Below are 14,476 nucleotides of genomic sequence, written 5' to 3'. Positions count from 1 at the left end.
CTTTGCCTTACAAGCTGGAGCCATGACACAAGAATAAGATTTTACATGTATGGATCCTGAGCTCATGGGTACTGAAAGGTTAAAAAGGAGAGCTCAAGTTACACAAGCTTTGTAAGCGATCTATTTACACCATATGACTAAGAATGTATCCATGGAGAGCTTATGAGCCCAGGCTTCTGAAACTCTCAAACTAGGAGAGAGGAAAATGAACAGCCACAAAAATCCATAAAAGCTGTGAGTATAAAAATTTCTCTTCCAGAGTAAGGAATGTAGAAAAGTATCATGCAAAATTCTACAAGTGGGCCTTAAAATATTAAAACGCACAGTAGCAACATTCTCTTAGAGTGTGTGTTGGCGGGGGGGGGGAGTCCTAGAGACTACTTCATATTAAGTCACTGATCCTAAAATACTGAATATGAATATTTTCAGGAAAGCTATCAATCAAAAAACAAACCAAAATAAAAAATCAGGTTTCTGAAAGAATTCGAAAACGTATACTAAAGATTTGGGGGCCAAAGGGGTGGAAGATGAGTACTACAGGAAAGTGAAGTGCCTTTATTCTATGGGTTTTGCACAGGAGTATAATATCAGGGACTTACCTTCTATAAATATAGCATCTTAGGGCTGCAAGTCTAGAATCTCCATTAGTTACACATATAATGAAAAAATATGAAAAAAATTCTATTAACTATGACGAGAAAAGATCACCTTACACCTAACCTCAATATTTCATACTATACTTTAGGCTCTTTACTGTCAATTCTGTACTCAGATGGGTACCTGATAACTGGTTTTTATGTGTTAGTACTTTGTTTTTTAACTTTTTTAAAAAAGATTTTATTTATTTGAGAGAGCCGCAAGTGAGAGAGAGAGCAAAAGCAGGGGGAGAGGGATAAACAGACTCCCCTGCTGAGCAGGAACCTCGACCTGGGGCTCAATCCCAGGACCCTGGGATCATGACCTGAGCTGAAGGCAGACACTTAACAAACTGAGCCGCCCAGGCACCCCTATGTATTAGTACTTTAAATAAATGCCTGCATCAATTAAATAAATGCCTACATCAATTAATTGTTAATATAAAAAACCACCAACTTATTTTATATGTCTTTGGAAGATAACTGGATTCATTTACATAGCATACATTATATTCTTGCTTTTACAGTAAGCAGCTAAACTTAAGTATAAAGATTAAAATACTGAAAACCTCATACTTTTCCCAAAGCTAAAGCCTGTCAAAGTAGGCCTAGAAAACAGGCACTGATTTGGCAGAGAAAATCTGGTTCATTGATATCTTCCATAGCTTTATACCACATTTTCCAATATTACAGGGATAATTAACAAGGTTTCAATTTTAGTATATCTGAGCTTTAAATGGATGAATCAGCCTTTAGTCTCAGTCACTGCATAGATTTCTCCCCCCCTTCCTTCTATAAACACCATACTTCATTGATGTTCAATTCTCAGTTATATAAATTGAAATAACACAGCCCTCAACACTGAGAAGTCAAAGGCGGGGGGTGGGGGGAGAAACAGAGATTTTCCTAATAAACAGAATCAGGAAAGGAACACAATTTAAATATGCCATAGCTTACCACCTGGACTTTGCTACTCTTTTAAATAACACAAAGTGACAAAAGTGCTCCAAACCAGAAAACTCTCATGCTACTTACAAGAAAAACTATAAACTGGAGGGGTTGGTGGGAGGTCGACAAGACGGATATTCTTAAAATTCAATTTCTTTGCTTACTTGATTTAAAAAAAATTAAAAATTAAAACCCAATGTGCAATGCCAAAGAAAGTATACTGGTAATCAAAACCCTAAATGACACCTGACAGAATTACAGCCTATAGATCACTAATACATCAACCATATTTGTGACACTACTTTGGAAAGTAGGCAGTAAAGTCTGTAAACCAGCTCTCGAATGGAAACATAATGCCTGCACCCAGCAAGAAAAGTATGACGTAAAATCCACAGATTTTTTTTTTTTCTTTCTTTCCCCTTTCAGGAATTGTGCCTGGCATTGTGCAGCTGTGGTGCTGCCTTCAACACTCCCTGCGTTTCCAATCTTGCTAATTAAAAGGTTGATCACAGAACAATGATCTTCTCATTAATTTCAGTGTTCTGATTGGGCAGGATCCCTGCTTACCCCACCTGATCTTTTCACACTGCTGAAGTTAATGTGACAGGAGCCCGAAGATGGATTACCTGCTGCCATATTGCCCATCGCCTCCAATCAGGAGCTATCTGTGTAAACTGATTGTTCTAATTTGCTCTCATTATTTTTACAATATCAGGAGAAAATAACGCACACAGCTCACTGTCAAAGCCATGAAAATCAGCCATTAGTTAAACCCAGACACTGAGTGGTTTTATTAGAGGCACTGCAGTTTATTGATGTAGCTCCAGTCAAACAAGGCAGCATTTGCTTCAGTAGAAGGAAACGTTTATACTGAAAGTAAATATTTATTGTAATAATACCCACAGCAACATGGTATTTTGAATAATCCTGTTCTTATTTCAGAAGCTTTGTTTTGACACAAATAACAACAATGAAGAGTTGGGCTGGCATAAGTAGATAACATTTAATACACACTCAGTAGCATGAAAATCTGTCTATTAACACAAATCTATGAGCACTCCTCACCTCCTATACCTTGTATAAATAAACTCTATTCTGTGCCTACAAATGCTAATCAATCAACAAATAAAGGAAGTTCTATTCTGCTCCATACAACAACAAATATTTTTCCCAAACAGGCATTTTATGACTTAGGAATCAAAATTATTCCTGTAATGATCATACAGGTATAGTTTTAAATAAGAAAAACTGTGTTCTTGTACAATGTAAACATTCAACAAGAAAGATTACTGGTCCTAGTATCATAGATATTCACAAAATATTGTGGAATAGAAAATAAGCAATGTAGTGAAGCCAGCTAAGCAGACAAGCTAGGTTTTCAACCCTTCGGTAAGAGATGGTTTCTTAAAGTGGAAGGCAGAACTCTACAGAAAGGTCTGATAGTCAATGAGCTAACATCTTTAAAAGATTTATTCTGGGCACAAAGAAAATGTATTTTCCTGTTGTAAAGAAAATGCTAAACTCTAGAAGAAAACAGATTTGAACTTGGCCATTTCTAGTCTTGTCTGGCTATGAGCAGTTTGTAAAAATGTTAGCTAAATGCTGCCTGAACAGCATTTTGGGGGGCTGGAGAAGGAGGGTATAAATAACAGAAACTGACGCTTTTTAAATAAAGAAATTTAGTCCACATACTCTTCCCCCTCCCCCCTTTAGTATTGAAGGAAACATGGCTTCCTCCTGTTTTCTTTCTACACTAAGATTCCTAGGTAATGTGAAGGCAAGAGTATGCCCTTCTTGCTGTTTCCCTTTTAATGGCCACTTTTCTTTTTCTAAGAAACGTGTGCCATGCTTTTCTCCTTAAAATTCCTGCACTAAAAGACTGCACCATACTGCACTCCGCAAAACGTGCTGATGGCGCCAATTACAAGCCCCCAGCCGAATGCTCCAGCCCCCACCATTCGGGCAGATTTATGCGGACTCTTGCCGACGTTATTACAAGTCAGAGTTTATTGGGAAATTGTTACATTATGCGGAGTGTCTAACAAATTGCTTATGCTGCTATAATTGGATTACAACAGCCGCTTGCTCCCACCGGTAAGATTAGGCAAGTAGGACTCCTGCCGATCTCTGAGCGTTAGCAGTAATTTTATTTGCCTTGCCTCTCTCTTTCCTAACAACATGCCTCTCTCCCTGCCAGCTGTCTGCTGAAAAGGCACAGGCTTGTTCCTTGGCCCTAACAATGCAATTACAGCCCCGCAGATCGCACTGTTTGTGCATTAAGTACAGAGCCAAAACGAGGCGAATTGATCGTTTGACTTTTGGAGAAGCCATGTGATCTCTCGATGCGGGTGATCCGACATGCATCAGCAGGCAATACTGCAGTCAATTCTTGATGAAGAACTTCCTTCCTTCACCCCTCTCTCTCCCAACCTTTCCTTTTTCACGGAGGAAAACACTGACTGGGCTCATCTCCTGCTAATATGGACCTATCCACAAAGACAAACTTAATCTTATTAGCTCCCTGGCTAGATAGAAATGTGAATAGGTTCTAGCATCTTGAAGTGCCTCAGTCAGATATATCAGTGGTTCCCAACAGTTGAACCACTGCTGCTATCTTTAAAAAAAGGTTCATAAAGAGTTCACTGAGGAAAAAAAGTTTACAAAAACACTGCAGTTCAAAAGAACTACAGAAAGTTGGAATTGGAAAGCCTTGGAAAGGCTTTGTTTGAAGCTCTGTCTATATTCAAGGGCCCATCAAGAATCAGCATGGAAACCCCTGTCTGCCTTTCTCTGCAGATCCGCCCTGCTGGAACGTGCTGGCGGCCAACATCCAGAATCAACGCAGCTGACTTCAGGCTTCAAACAGCCAAGTTGGATCCCCACTCGTGGCAAAGTTTTACACATATTTTGTTGACAGCTTTCTGCTTCTTGTTTCTTTCTCCTGTATGTTTAGCAATGTGTGCAGGTAGTAAGGAGACTGTGTAAGCAGTCCTCTCACTCAAGGGCACAATTCACGAAGATTCTCACTGGGATCTGGACTTCTCTTTTTTTCTTTTGAAATTAATTCTCTTGAAATGGTTGAAAATGATTTTAAATTTTACCAAATTAATACGGACCAGGATTCCTGTTCACACTTTCCTCTCCAATGGCATATGCTACTTAGGGTTCCTGAAGATGATTATATAACAGATGTGCAGTCAATCTGCTGATCCATTTTGGTGTCCCATGTCTGTATTCTTCAATATCATGCACATCTAGAAGGTTATGTGTTCTTGCATCCTTAAGCTGACAAACACACAAACTCTTGTTTATAACAATGGTCCTTGATTATTACCTCAAAGTGAGCTAGGAAAAGTCACTTTACTAGTATTTCTCAGAACTTCTCTATAACTCCCATTAACACTCATTAAAATCACATGAACATTTGAAAATGAAAGAAAAAAACAGTACTTCTGAACATTATTCCTGCCTTTTTTGAAACAGCAATACGCTAGTGTGTAAAATGTTACATACCAGAGTTTTTCCAACCTCATCGGCCTCGAAATCTTAACATGTTCTCCACAAAGCTAATGTTTAGGCCCAATAGAGAGGCCTGTGCAAAGAATGGCCCATCTGACAGGCTACTTGTGGAACAGCATATTAAAGAAGCCTGTTAACATGTAGTTTAAAACTCAAAAGAAACTCTGAACAGCTGAAATGCCTTATAAATAGCGCAGACCCAGAGGAAGTGCAAACGTCTGCATTGTGAATTGTAGATCTTAATTACCGACAATGGCTGGTACAGCAAGTAGCACGGAAAAAAAGTGAAACAGTTGCACTGTTCATGGTTGGCAATAATTCTTCAGGAAAATATTTACTATCAATCAGTTATGAGAAAAGGGACTCTGTGCTCGTAAAACAGCACGTTGCTTCTCATACCAGGACCATTTTGCTTCAGCATAATCTGAATTTAAACAGCTTGTTTCCTGCGGATATAATTTTGGAAATAAATAAAACAAGTCTTCTATCAAAATCTGGAGTGAGTGGAAAGGAACATCACATTTTTCTGTCTCAGTCAGTTGCAAACAGATTATTAGTCTCAAGTAAAAAACAATAACAACAAACAACCACAATACAGAACATCTACAAAGGACTACTGAACAGGTTTATTTTCTAAAGATAAAGAGGCAGAACTTCTCCTACCTGGGCAGGAATCTAGGTAGATGTGTTCAAACAACTTAATTTTAATTCTGTGCATGCACGTGTAAAACATAAATTAGGAAAAACCTGAAACCAAAATTTTCGGTAAGATTGAAATAAAGTCAGCAAAAAGATAACATAAAAAATTAATGCTCTTCATTTTTCTAGTTAGTTTTCTTTACCAATTAAAAAACATCATGAAGGTTGACAATTAGGTACAATGTGATTATTGATTTTAAAGACTAAGTTGGCAGTCAATAATGCCTGTCCATTTAAAGCTACAATAAATACAGAGCTCATCATGCTCCAAACAAATCTCATGAACTAAGGGCTATAATTATAATTAGTAAGAAGGAAGGCTTTGGACGAAAATAAAAGACATTTCAATGCCTCCAAATATTACTTGGACTAAGTTACACTGATAAAACGACCCATCCTTCATTTTTATTTTTAAATCTTTTCTTAGGTCTCATTCTTCAAGTCAGAGATTCAGAAGATTATTATTAACCTAGAGTGGCTATAGTTTGTCTTACCACTTTGTTTTCTTATATTCTAAAGAGTACAAATTGGTCCCTCTTCATAGACCTATTATAAAACATTTATGGTAAAGTATTTCTTGCAAAGACAAGTCACATACTATGTACTATAAGGTCTGAACGTAACAACTTTGCTGTTTTTCAGGGAATGACTGGTATTAATGTCTTCTCTAAAACTCATAATAAACAATAGTCAATAATAATAATGACTGTCTCCACCAAACCAAAGTCACTCTGAATTAGCGACTTTGAACTAGAGGACAAAAATGTTGATACAAATATATTATAGTTGTTCTCACATGGAGATGGCTGGACACTCAAGGCCACTTTGGAGTACAATCTGAATCAACAACAGACACTTGTACCAAGTGAAAAGCTACTGCAGTCATATCAAGTATAGCAGATGAAACTATTCAGTTAAGGGCTAAAGGTGAAGAGCAGGAAACAAGGACAAGCTTGCAGAACTACAAAAATGATGGCAAGTCATTACCTTTCAAAGGTCAAGAAATAAATGAGGCCAGTAGAAACAGCACAGAATCATGAGATACATATAACACATGTAAATAGAAAAGGAAAAACTTGTTCTCTATTCTCATGTTATTGGTACCTCACTAGAGGCTGTTAAAAGAAAGAAATTTTTTTAGCTACATGTTTTTATTTGCCATTGACCAACTGATTATATGGCTCAAATCTGAAGCAATGAACCAGAAGCCAGGATGTGGGCCAATGAAAGTAAGCAGAAAGTTAGATGGGTTCCAACAGGAAACGACAGAAATCATTATTAAATTAGGGTATTGAAGGAGATGATAAAGGATATAGGTGTCAGAATAATGTTAAAATAAGCAAGAATGGGATAAGAGGGTCACCATCTGGGAGCAAAGGAAACAGACAGATGAGCAGCAACAAGCAAACTTATTTCCTCACCCAAGAGCATAAAAGAAATTATGCCATTGTGCCAGATGCCAGAAGATTTCTAACCATGCACCACTGAAGTAGAGGGTGGGAGAAAAACAAAACAAAACACATCATACAGACACACAACAACATGACTCTATAGTTAGAGATCCTGGCTTACAAAGTATGGAGAAAACAAAAGGAACAGATGCTCACTTGGCCAGCTCTCAATGAAACTCATTAAAATTGTCACCCTGTCCTTGGATCGGTGCTCATGCTAAGATTTTACCTTGTTTAGCCAGAAGTCACCCACTTGTGATGAAACTGAGCAACGTGGCCAAAAGGAGAAAGATTATTTTTAAAGGCCCAAATAACTGATCCCGCATTTCAATGTACAAATGCTAGATACAAAATAGGGTCGATTAGCACTTGCTGGCTGTGACTAAATGACTGAAAAAATAAATATGTAATTTAATTTTTTCATATTTTACAGCAAATTACTAAGACATATAAGAGACACTTAACTAACTTTTTTTAAATTATAATTTTAAATAAATTGACATTTCTTATATGGATCATTTTTAATGGTTATAGTTTGTGTGATATACTTTCAGTTGATTAAGTTAGGTCTAGTAACTATAGCATGTTTTAAGAAATAAAATAAAAATAATAAAAAATGTTGCTGTCCTTTGATTTTTTTGTAGCAAAGGATGAAGACTACCTGATTACCAGCTCCGACTCTAATAATAACAGTAAGTAACTGTGAGCCTTAGTGTATAGTAAAATAGACTAAACTAAAGTAGTTAAAGTTGGGAATGTTCTAACAGTGACAAAACCCTGAACAGTTATTAAGGCAATAATTTTGCATATATGTAAGGTAAAATTCTAGAAACAGAGCCCATACTGGAAATTTACTTACTCCTGGAATAATCAAAATTGCTGTTATCTAAATTTAGGTCAAAGTTCCTATGTAATTAGAGATACTTGGAAGATTAGAGCCATAGTTAATACAATTATTCGACCATAAAGTCTCTAATATGTGATTACTTTTGTATCTATAGAAATGCACATGTTTTACACATGAGAAAAGGAAGCTCATATGCATGATAAAACATACCAGTCCACTCAGATCAAAATCACCAAAAGCAATATTTCTATCATTGACCACTCAATAAATAATAATAGCGATATAATAATTGGATTTTCTATTGCATACTTCACAATCCTTACAATGGTTACTCTATACTTAAATACATTTAAAACCCATGAACAACCTTATAAAAATAATTTTATATTTTCTTTCACGAATCTTACTTATTTGTAATAATCCATAACTAATGTCAAGTAACAAATGTGAATTAGATGAAGTGCGACCAGAATGCATAACCAAAAACTTTTTTTGCAACTGAAGAGATGGAGACTCCAACTTGCAGTCTGCTTTGGAAAAGATGCCTGCTATATTCCTTTTTAAATATAAAATCCTGTGATAATCTTTAATAGCAATACTGAGTGAAGATGTTTATAGATAAAGCATTATTATGATGCGGTATAGTAATATTGATGAGTTCTATTACTTACTTTGGCCACACAATTTTCAGTCTTCATAGCAGTGCTTGCTAGACATACTGTTTCTTGGTTTAAGCAGAGTCTGGCACAGCTGTTATAAGTCTGTAAAGAGAATTTTTTGGAAATAGGTTTAAATATTAAAATGCGGTCACATACAGTTTTCAAATTCTGTCCTATTCTCAAAATCAATACATGAATAGACTTATGTATAAGTTCCAGATTTATGAGAACTGGAAAAAGGTAGGCAGATGGAAGTAAAGAAAGTGAGAGCCCACAAGAGCCAATGATGAGCTCATGAACAAGTATGTAAGCAGCAGTGGTCTCATTGTATGTATGGAAGGTGGGGGTGCTACCCAAAAATGTGCAAAGGACTTGAAAAGCCCTTTATCCAAAGAAGATATACAAATGGCCAACAAGCACATGACAAGATGCTCAACATCACTAATCATTTCAGAAATGCAAATCAAATCCACCATGAGATACCACTTCATAGCCTAGGATGGTTACTATTAAAAAAACAGAAAACAACAAGTGTTGGCAAGGATGTGGAGAAACTGGAACCACTGTGCACTGCTGGTGGGAATGTATAAGTATACACTGCTGTGGAAAACAGCATGGTGGTGGTTCTTTAAAAAATTAAAATTGGAATTACCATATGACCCAACAATGCCACTTCTGGGTATACACCCAAAAGAAATGAAAGCAGAATCTTGAAAAGATATTTGTATATCCATGTTCCTAGCAGCATCATTCACACTTGCCAAAACATGGAAGCAACCCAAGTGTCCACTGACAGATGAAGGGACACACAAAATGTGGCATATACAACGATTGGAATAGTATTCAGCCTTAAAAAGGAAGGAAATTCCGACATATACTACGATATGGATGAACCTTGAGGACATTATGGTAGGTGAAATAAGCCAGTCACAAAAGGATAAATACTATATGATTCCACTTATATGAAAATACTTAGAGGAGGCAAAATCAGAGAGACAGAAAGTAGAACGATGGTTGCCAGAGCTGGGAGAAGAAATAGGGTATTATTGTTTAATGAGCATAGGTTTCAGTTTTACAAAATGAAGAGTTTTGGGGAGGGATGGTGGTGACAGTTATACAACAATGTGAATGTATTTAATCCGCTGAACTGTATATTTAAAAATGGTTAAGACGGTAAATGTTATGTTACATGTATTTTACCACAATCTAAAAAATCAGGTTTTATTTTACAGTAAGCAAACATTATTAATAATTGGCCAATATAGTAAAACAATATTTTTAAGTTTTCACTGATGGTATAAATCACGTTTCTCAAACTTTAGCATGCATCAGAATCATTTAGGAGGGCTTGTTAAAACACAGATTGTTGGAGTGCCTGGGTGGCTCAGTCAGTTGGGCAACCGACTCTTGATTTCAGCTGGGGTCATGATCTCGGGGTCAGGGATGGTGCCCCGCATCAGGCTCTGTGCTTGGCATGAAGTCTGCTAGGGATTCTCTCTGCCTCTGCCCCTCCCCCCACTCACTCACTCTTTCTGAAGTAAAATAAATAAAATCTTAAAAAAGAAACAACGACAGAACCCAAACACACAAATTGTTAGGTCCCATCCCCCCAGCTTCTGAGAATTTGCTTTTATAACAAGTCCCTATTTAATGTTAATGCTATTGGTTTAGGAACACTCTATGAGAGTTACTATGTTGGAGAACTATATGTTCTGTAACTAAAGAAAAAATCTTAAGATATAAGCCATGTCTTATAACCAACAATAGGAAAGAATCCATTTTTTAAAATTCTAGATTACAGAGTAGTTGCAAAATGAGTTTCTGTATACCCTTCCCACCAGCTTCCCCTTATGTTAATGACTTACATAACCACAGAACACTTATCAAAACTAAGTAATTAGGGGCGCCTGGGTGGCGCAGTCGTTAAGTGTCTGCCTTTGGCTCAGGGCGTGATCCCAGCATTCTGGGATCAAGCCCCACATCAGGCTCCTCCACTAGAAGCCTGCTTCTTCCTCTCCCACTCCCCCTGCTTGTATTCCCTCTCTCGCTGGCTGTCTCTGTCAAATAAATAAAATAAAATCTTAAAAAAAAAAACTAAGTAATTAACTTGGTACAATATAAAGAATTTCTTTTGAGTTTCACCAAGTTTCCCCCTAATATCCTTTTTCTGTTCAGGATCTAACCGAAGATGCCACACTAAATTTAGTTATCATGTCTCTTTAGTTTCCTCTAATCTGTGACAATTTCTCAGTCTTGTCTTTTAGAACTATAACACTTCTGAAGAGTACTGATTAGTCTATATAATGTCTCTCAATTTGGCTTTGTCTCATGTTTTCTCATGATCAGATGGAGGTTATACATTATTGGGAAGCATACCACAAAGCTGATGAACCCTTCTCAATGCATCAAGTCAGGAGGCATGTCATTAAGTATTTCTAGTGATGTTAACCTTTGTCATTTGCCTATGGTCGTGTCTGCCAAGATTCTCCATTATAAGTTTGTTATCTTTCCTTTAGGAATTACAAAATATATTGGGGGAAATATTCTGAGATGATGCAAATACTTGGTTTCTCTTTCAACTTTTGACTGCTAATTTTACCATCCATTGGTGGATTTTGCCTATGGTAATTTTTCCTGTGGTGTTCTGGTGGTGATTTTTAAATTTCCCTCTTTCCTTCCATGTTTACTAAATGGATTTTTTTTTCTGTGAGGAAAAGCTATGATTTCTCCTATTTACTTATTTATGTCAGCAACGGATTCATAGATATTTTAAACTGTTCGTTTTTGGTCAATTATCATTCTTTGGAAAGATGTAGATAAAAAAATTAAAGAAAATGGAGAAAAAATATTTTTCCATTTAGACAAATTAAACTTTTAAAAACTTATATCCAGGGGCGCCTGGGTGGCACAGCGGTTAAGCGTCTGCCTTCGGCTCAGGGCGTGATCCCGGTGTTATGGGATCGAGCCCCACATCAGGCTCCTCCACTATGAGCCTGCTTCTTCCTCTCCCACTCCCCCTGCTTGTGTTCCCTCTCTCCCTGGCTGACTCTATCTCTGTCAAATAAATAAATAAAATCTTTAAAAAAAAAAAACAACTTATATCCACTTAACTGTTTTATTCTTATATAATTTAAGTTGAAATTATTTCAAAACACATTTTAAAGATTTTATTTATTTATTTATTTATTCATTTATCAGAGAGAGAGAGCGCGCACAAGCAGGGAGAGCAGCAGACAGAGGGAGAAGCAGACTGAGCAGGGAGCCCGATGTGGGACCTGATACCAGGACTCTGGGATCACGACCTGAGTCGAAGGCAGACGTTTAACCAACTGAGCCACCCAGGCATCCCCAAAACATATTTTAAAGGAATAATTGGATCATCTGACTTTGGTGTATAGCAGCTATTGGTGCATGTATCTTCTGGCTCAGGGTTCAGCACTTCTTTTGCAACTACTAATATCATAAACATTTATTATTCATGTATAGACAACGTAAAAGTTTTTAAATGAAACTTACTATGTTTTTAAAAGACATTTATGAAATAATTGGTATATACTGAATAACATAAAAAATGTAAGCCAAAGAGTTCAAGTTCTAATAATGCCAGAGATGCTTACATGGGATTAGCTCTCATAAGATAAAAATTATAAACCAAGGGAAAAATTTTAATAATAACTACTTGAAGGCACTGGAGAATGACCTAAAGTAGTAAGAAACTGGGGGGAGGAGTAGACTGACCTTGAAAGAGGAGAAAACACACAGGGTAACATCCATATTTATGTGCTTTTTCCCTGAGGGTACTCACCAATCTACTTGATGCAGGGTGACTAAAATTCAATTAGAAAGCCAGTTTATTGGCTTGATATGCCAAAGGATGGAGTTCAGGGCTGCCACAGTGGCTGGAGATTGAGAAGAGAAATCATAGAAAATAGACCCACAGGGGAGGCTCAATTCTCCTCTAACCCATGGCTAATCACCAAACTATATATATGAATGGGAGACTATAATGATTCCAGTGGAAAATAACATAAGACTGAAAGACTGGAGCAGGGATTGCAGCTGTTGCCCATGAGGGGATACAGAATTTAGAATCTGATTCCCACTAAATTAGAGGAACTTAATAGGCATCTCAAACTTTCACTGAAAACCTGGAATGACCCTGCCTTGAGAGTAAACAGTAAGTCTTAGGAGTAAAGGCTCTACCTTAGGACAAGGGGAAAAATCAAAACATAGCCTCCCCTAACAAATGTAAACCAACACTCTGTGAAGTCATCAGTCATTAAGTTAATCAGCAGATCAGTAGAAGATAAAAGAATCCAGAGTCTCTGCAATGAGTAATTTATAATGTCCACTGCATAATCAAAAATTGCTAGAGATAAGATGCAGCAGATAAACGGAATCCATAATCAAGAGAAAAAAGAACCAATAGAAAATGGCTCTGAGATGTTCTAATATGGGAATCAGCATATAAAGGCCTTACAGAAGCTATAATAAATATATTCAACATCTTAAATGAAAAATACAGTCATAATGGATAAACAGATGGAAATTTTCACCAGAAAAATGAAAACCTAAAATGAAACCAGATAGAAATTCTACAACTGGGGGTTTTCTAATGAAAACCTAAAATGAACCAGATAGAAATTCTACCCTGGGTAGCACAGCGGTTAAGCATCTGCCTTCGGCTCAGGGCGTGATCCTGACGTTGTGAGATCGAGCCCCACATCAGGCTCCTCCGCTATGAGCGTGCTTCTTCCTCTCCCACTCCCCCTGCTTGTGTTCCCTCTCTCGCTGGCTGTCTCTATCTCTGTCGAATAAATAAAAATAAAATCTAAAAAAAAAAAGAAATTCTACAACTGGAAAGTATATTACCTGAAATTAAAAATTTACTGGATGGGCTTAAAAGCAGATTAGAGATGGCAGAAGAAAAGATCAATGAACTAAATATAGAGCAACTAAAATGATCTAAACTGAAGGATAGAGTAAAAGAGAAAAAATGAACAGAGGCTCAGTTATCTGTGGGGTAAGTGTTAATGATCTAACATATGTGCAAACTGGAAACCCAGAAGAGAAGTGAGAATGGGGCACAAAAAAAGTTACAAAAATAGTGATCAAATAGTTCTCAAATTTGGTGAAAACCATTGGTTTACTGATCTGAGATTAGCAAACTCTAGGGAGATTAAATACAAAGATAACAAGAACTAGGCACAAACAGTCAAAACTGCTAAAAACCAGTAACAAAGACAAAAACCTTGAAAAAGCCTAAGAAAAAAGGCATGCTCCATATATGGGAGCCAACATTATAAATAAAGGCAGACGTAGAAAGTTTCACCATAAACAATGAAGGCTAGAAGACAAGAAACAACATGTTTAAAGTGCTGAAAGGAAAAAAAAATCTCAAACCAGGTTTTTCTTACCATAGGATAATTATAAATATGAAAAGGGAGAGATCTAGAACAAACTCTGTGGTACTGAATTAGAATTGCAGGTACCAATATAAATTCATGGTTTTCAAAATATATCAATATAGATGTAAAATATAAGTTAATGTTTAAATCTTGGCTTCTACACTGAAAGGAACCATAGCTCTCTGGAGAAATGGCTGATTCCAGGATTGGGCAGGGAAAATACTAGATGAACCTGGAGAGACACAGGGAATGATGGATATATGTCAGAGGGGCACAGATGTCAACGTAAAGGGGCTCTCGTTAGTCCAAT

The 14,476-nt window shown here is 36.9% G+C and overlaps 1 protein-coding gene across 9 annotated transcripts in view; it reads right to left on the bottom strand.

Annotated features, from left to right (window-relative positions):
* The window catches only part of BTRC (beta-transducin repeat containing E3 ubiquitin protein ligase), a 166,067-nt gene that overhangs the window by 50,345 nt on the left and 101,246 nt on the right, over window positions 1-14,476 (bottom strand). For 8 of the 9 annotated variants that reach the window (XM_019809176.2, XM_002913868.4, XM_011235981.3 and 5 more), the window contains one exon: window positions 8,771-8,860. In XM_019809176.2, coding sequence (XP_019664735.1) covers window positions 8,771-8,860 — 90 coding nt within the window. Of the gene's footprint in view, window positions 1-5,765; window positions 5,850-8,770; window positions 8,861-14,476 lie in introns of all 9 variants that reach the window. The other variant, XM_034663156.1, reaches the window with a different exon arrangement.

Source organism: Ailuropoda melanoleuca, chromosome 6 (genome assembly GCF_002007445.2).
Source record: "Ailuropoda melanoleuca isolate Jingjing chromosome 6, ASM200744v2, whole genome shotgun sequence".
NCBI lineage: Eukaryota > Metazoa > Chordata > Mammalia > Carnivora > Ursidae > Ailuropoda > Ailuropoda melanoleuca.
The sequence above is the reverse complement of the archived record's forward strand: the minus strand, read 5'-3'. Positions and strand labels throughout refer to the sequence as shown.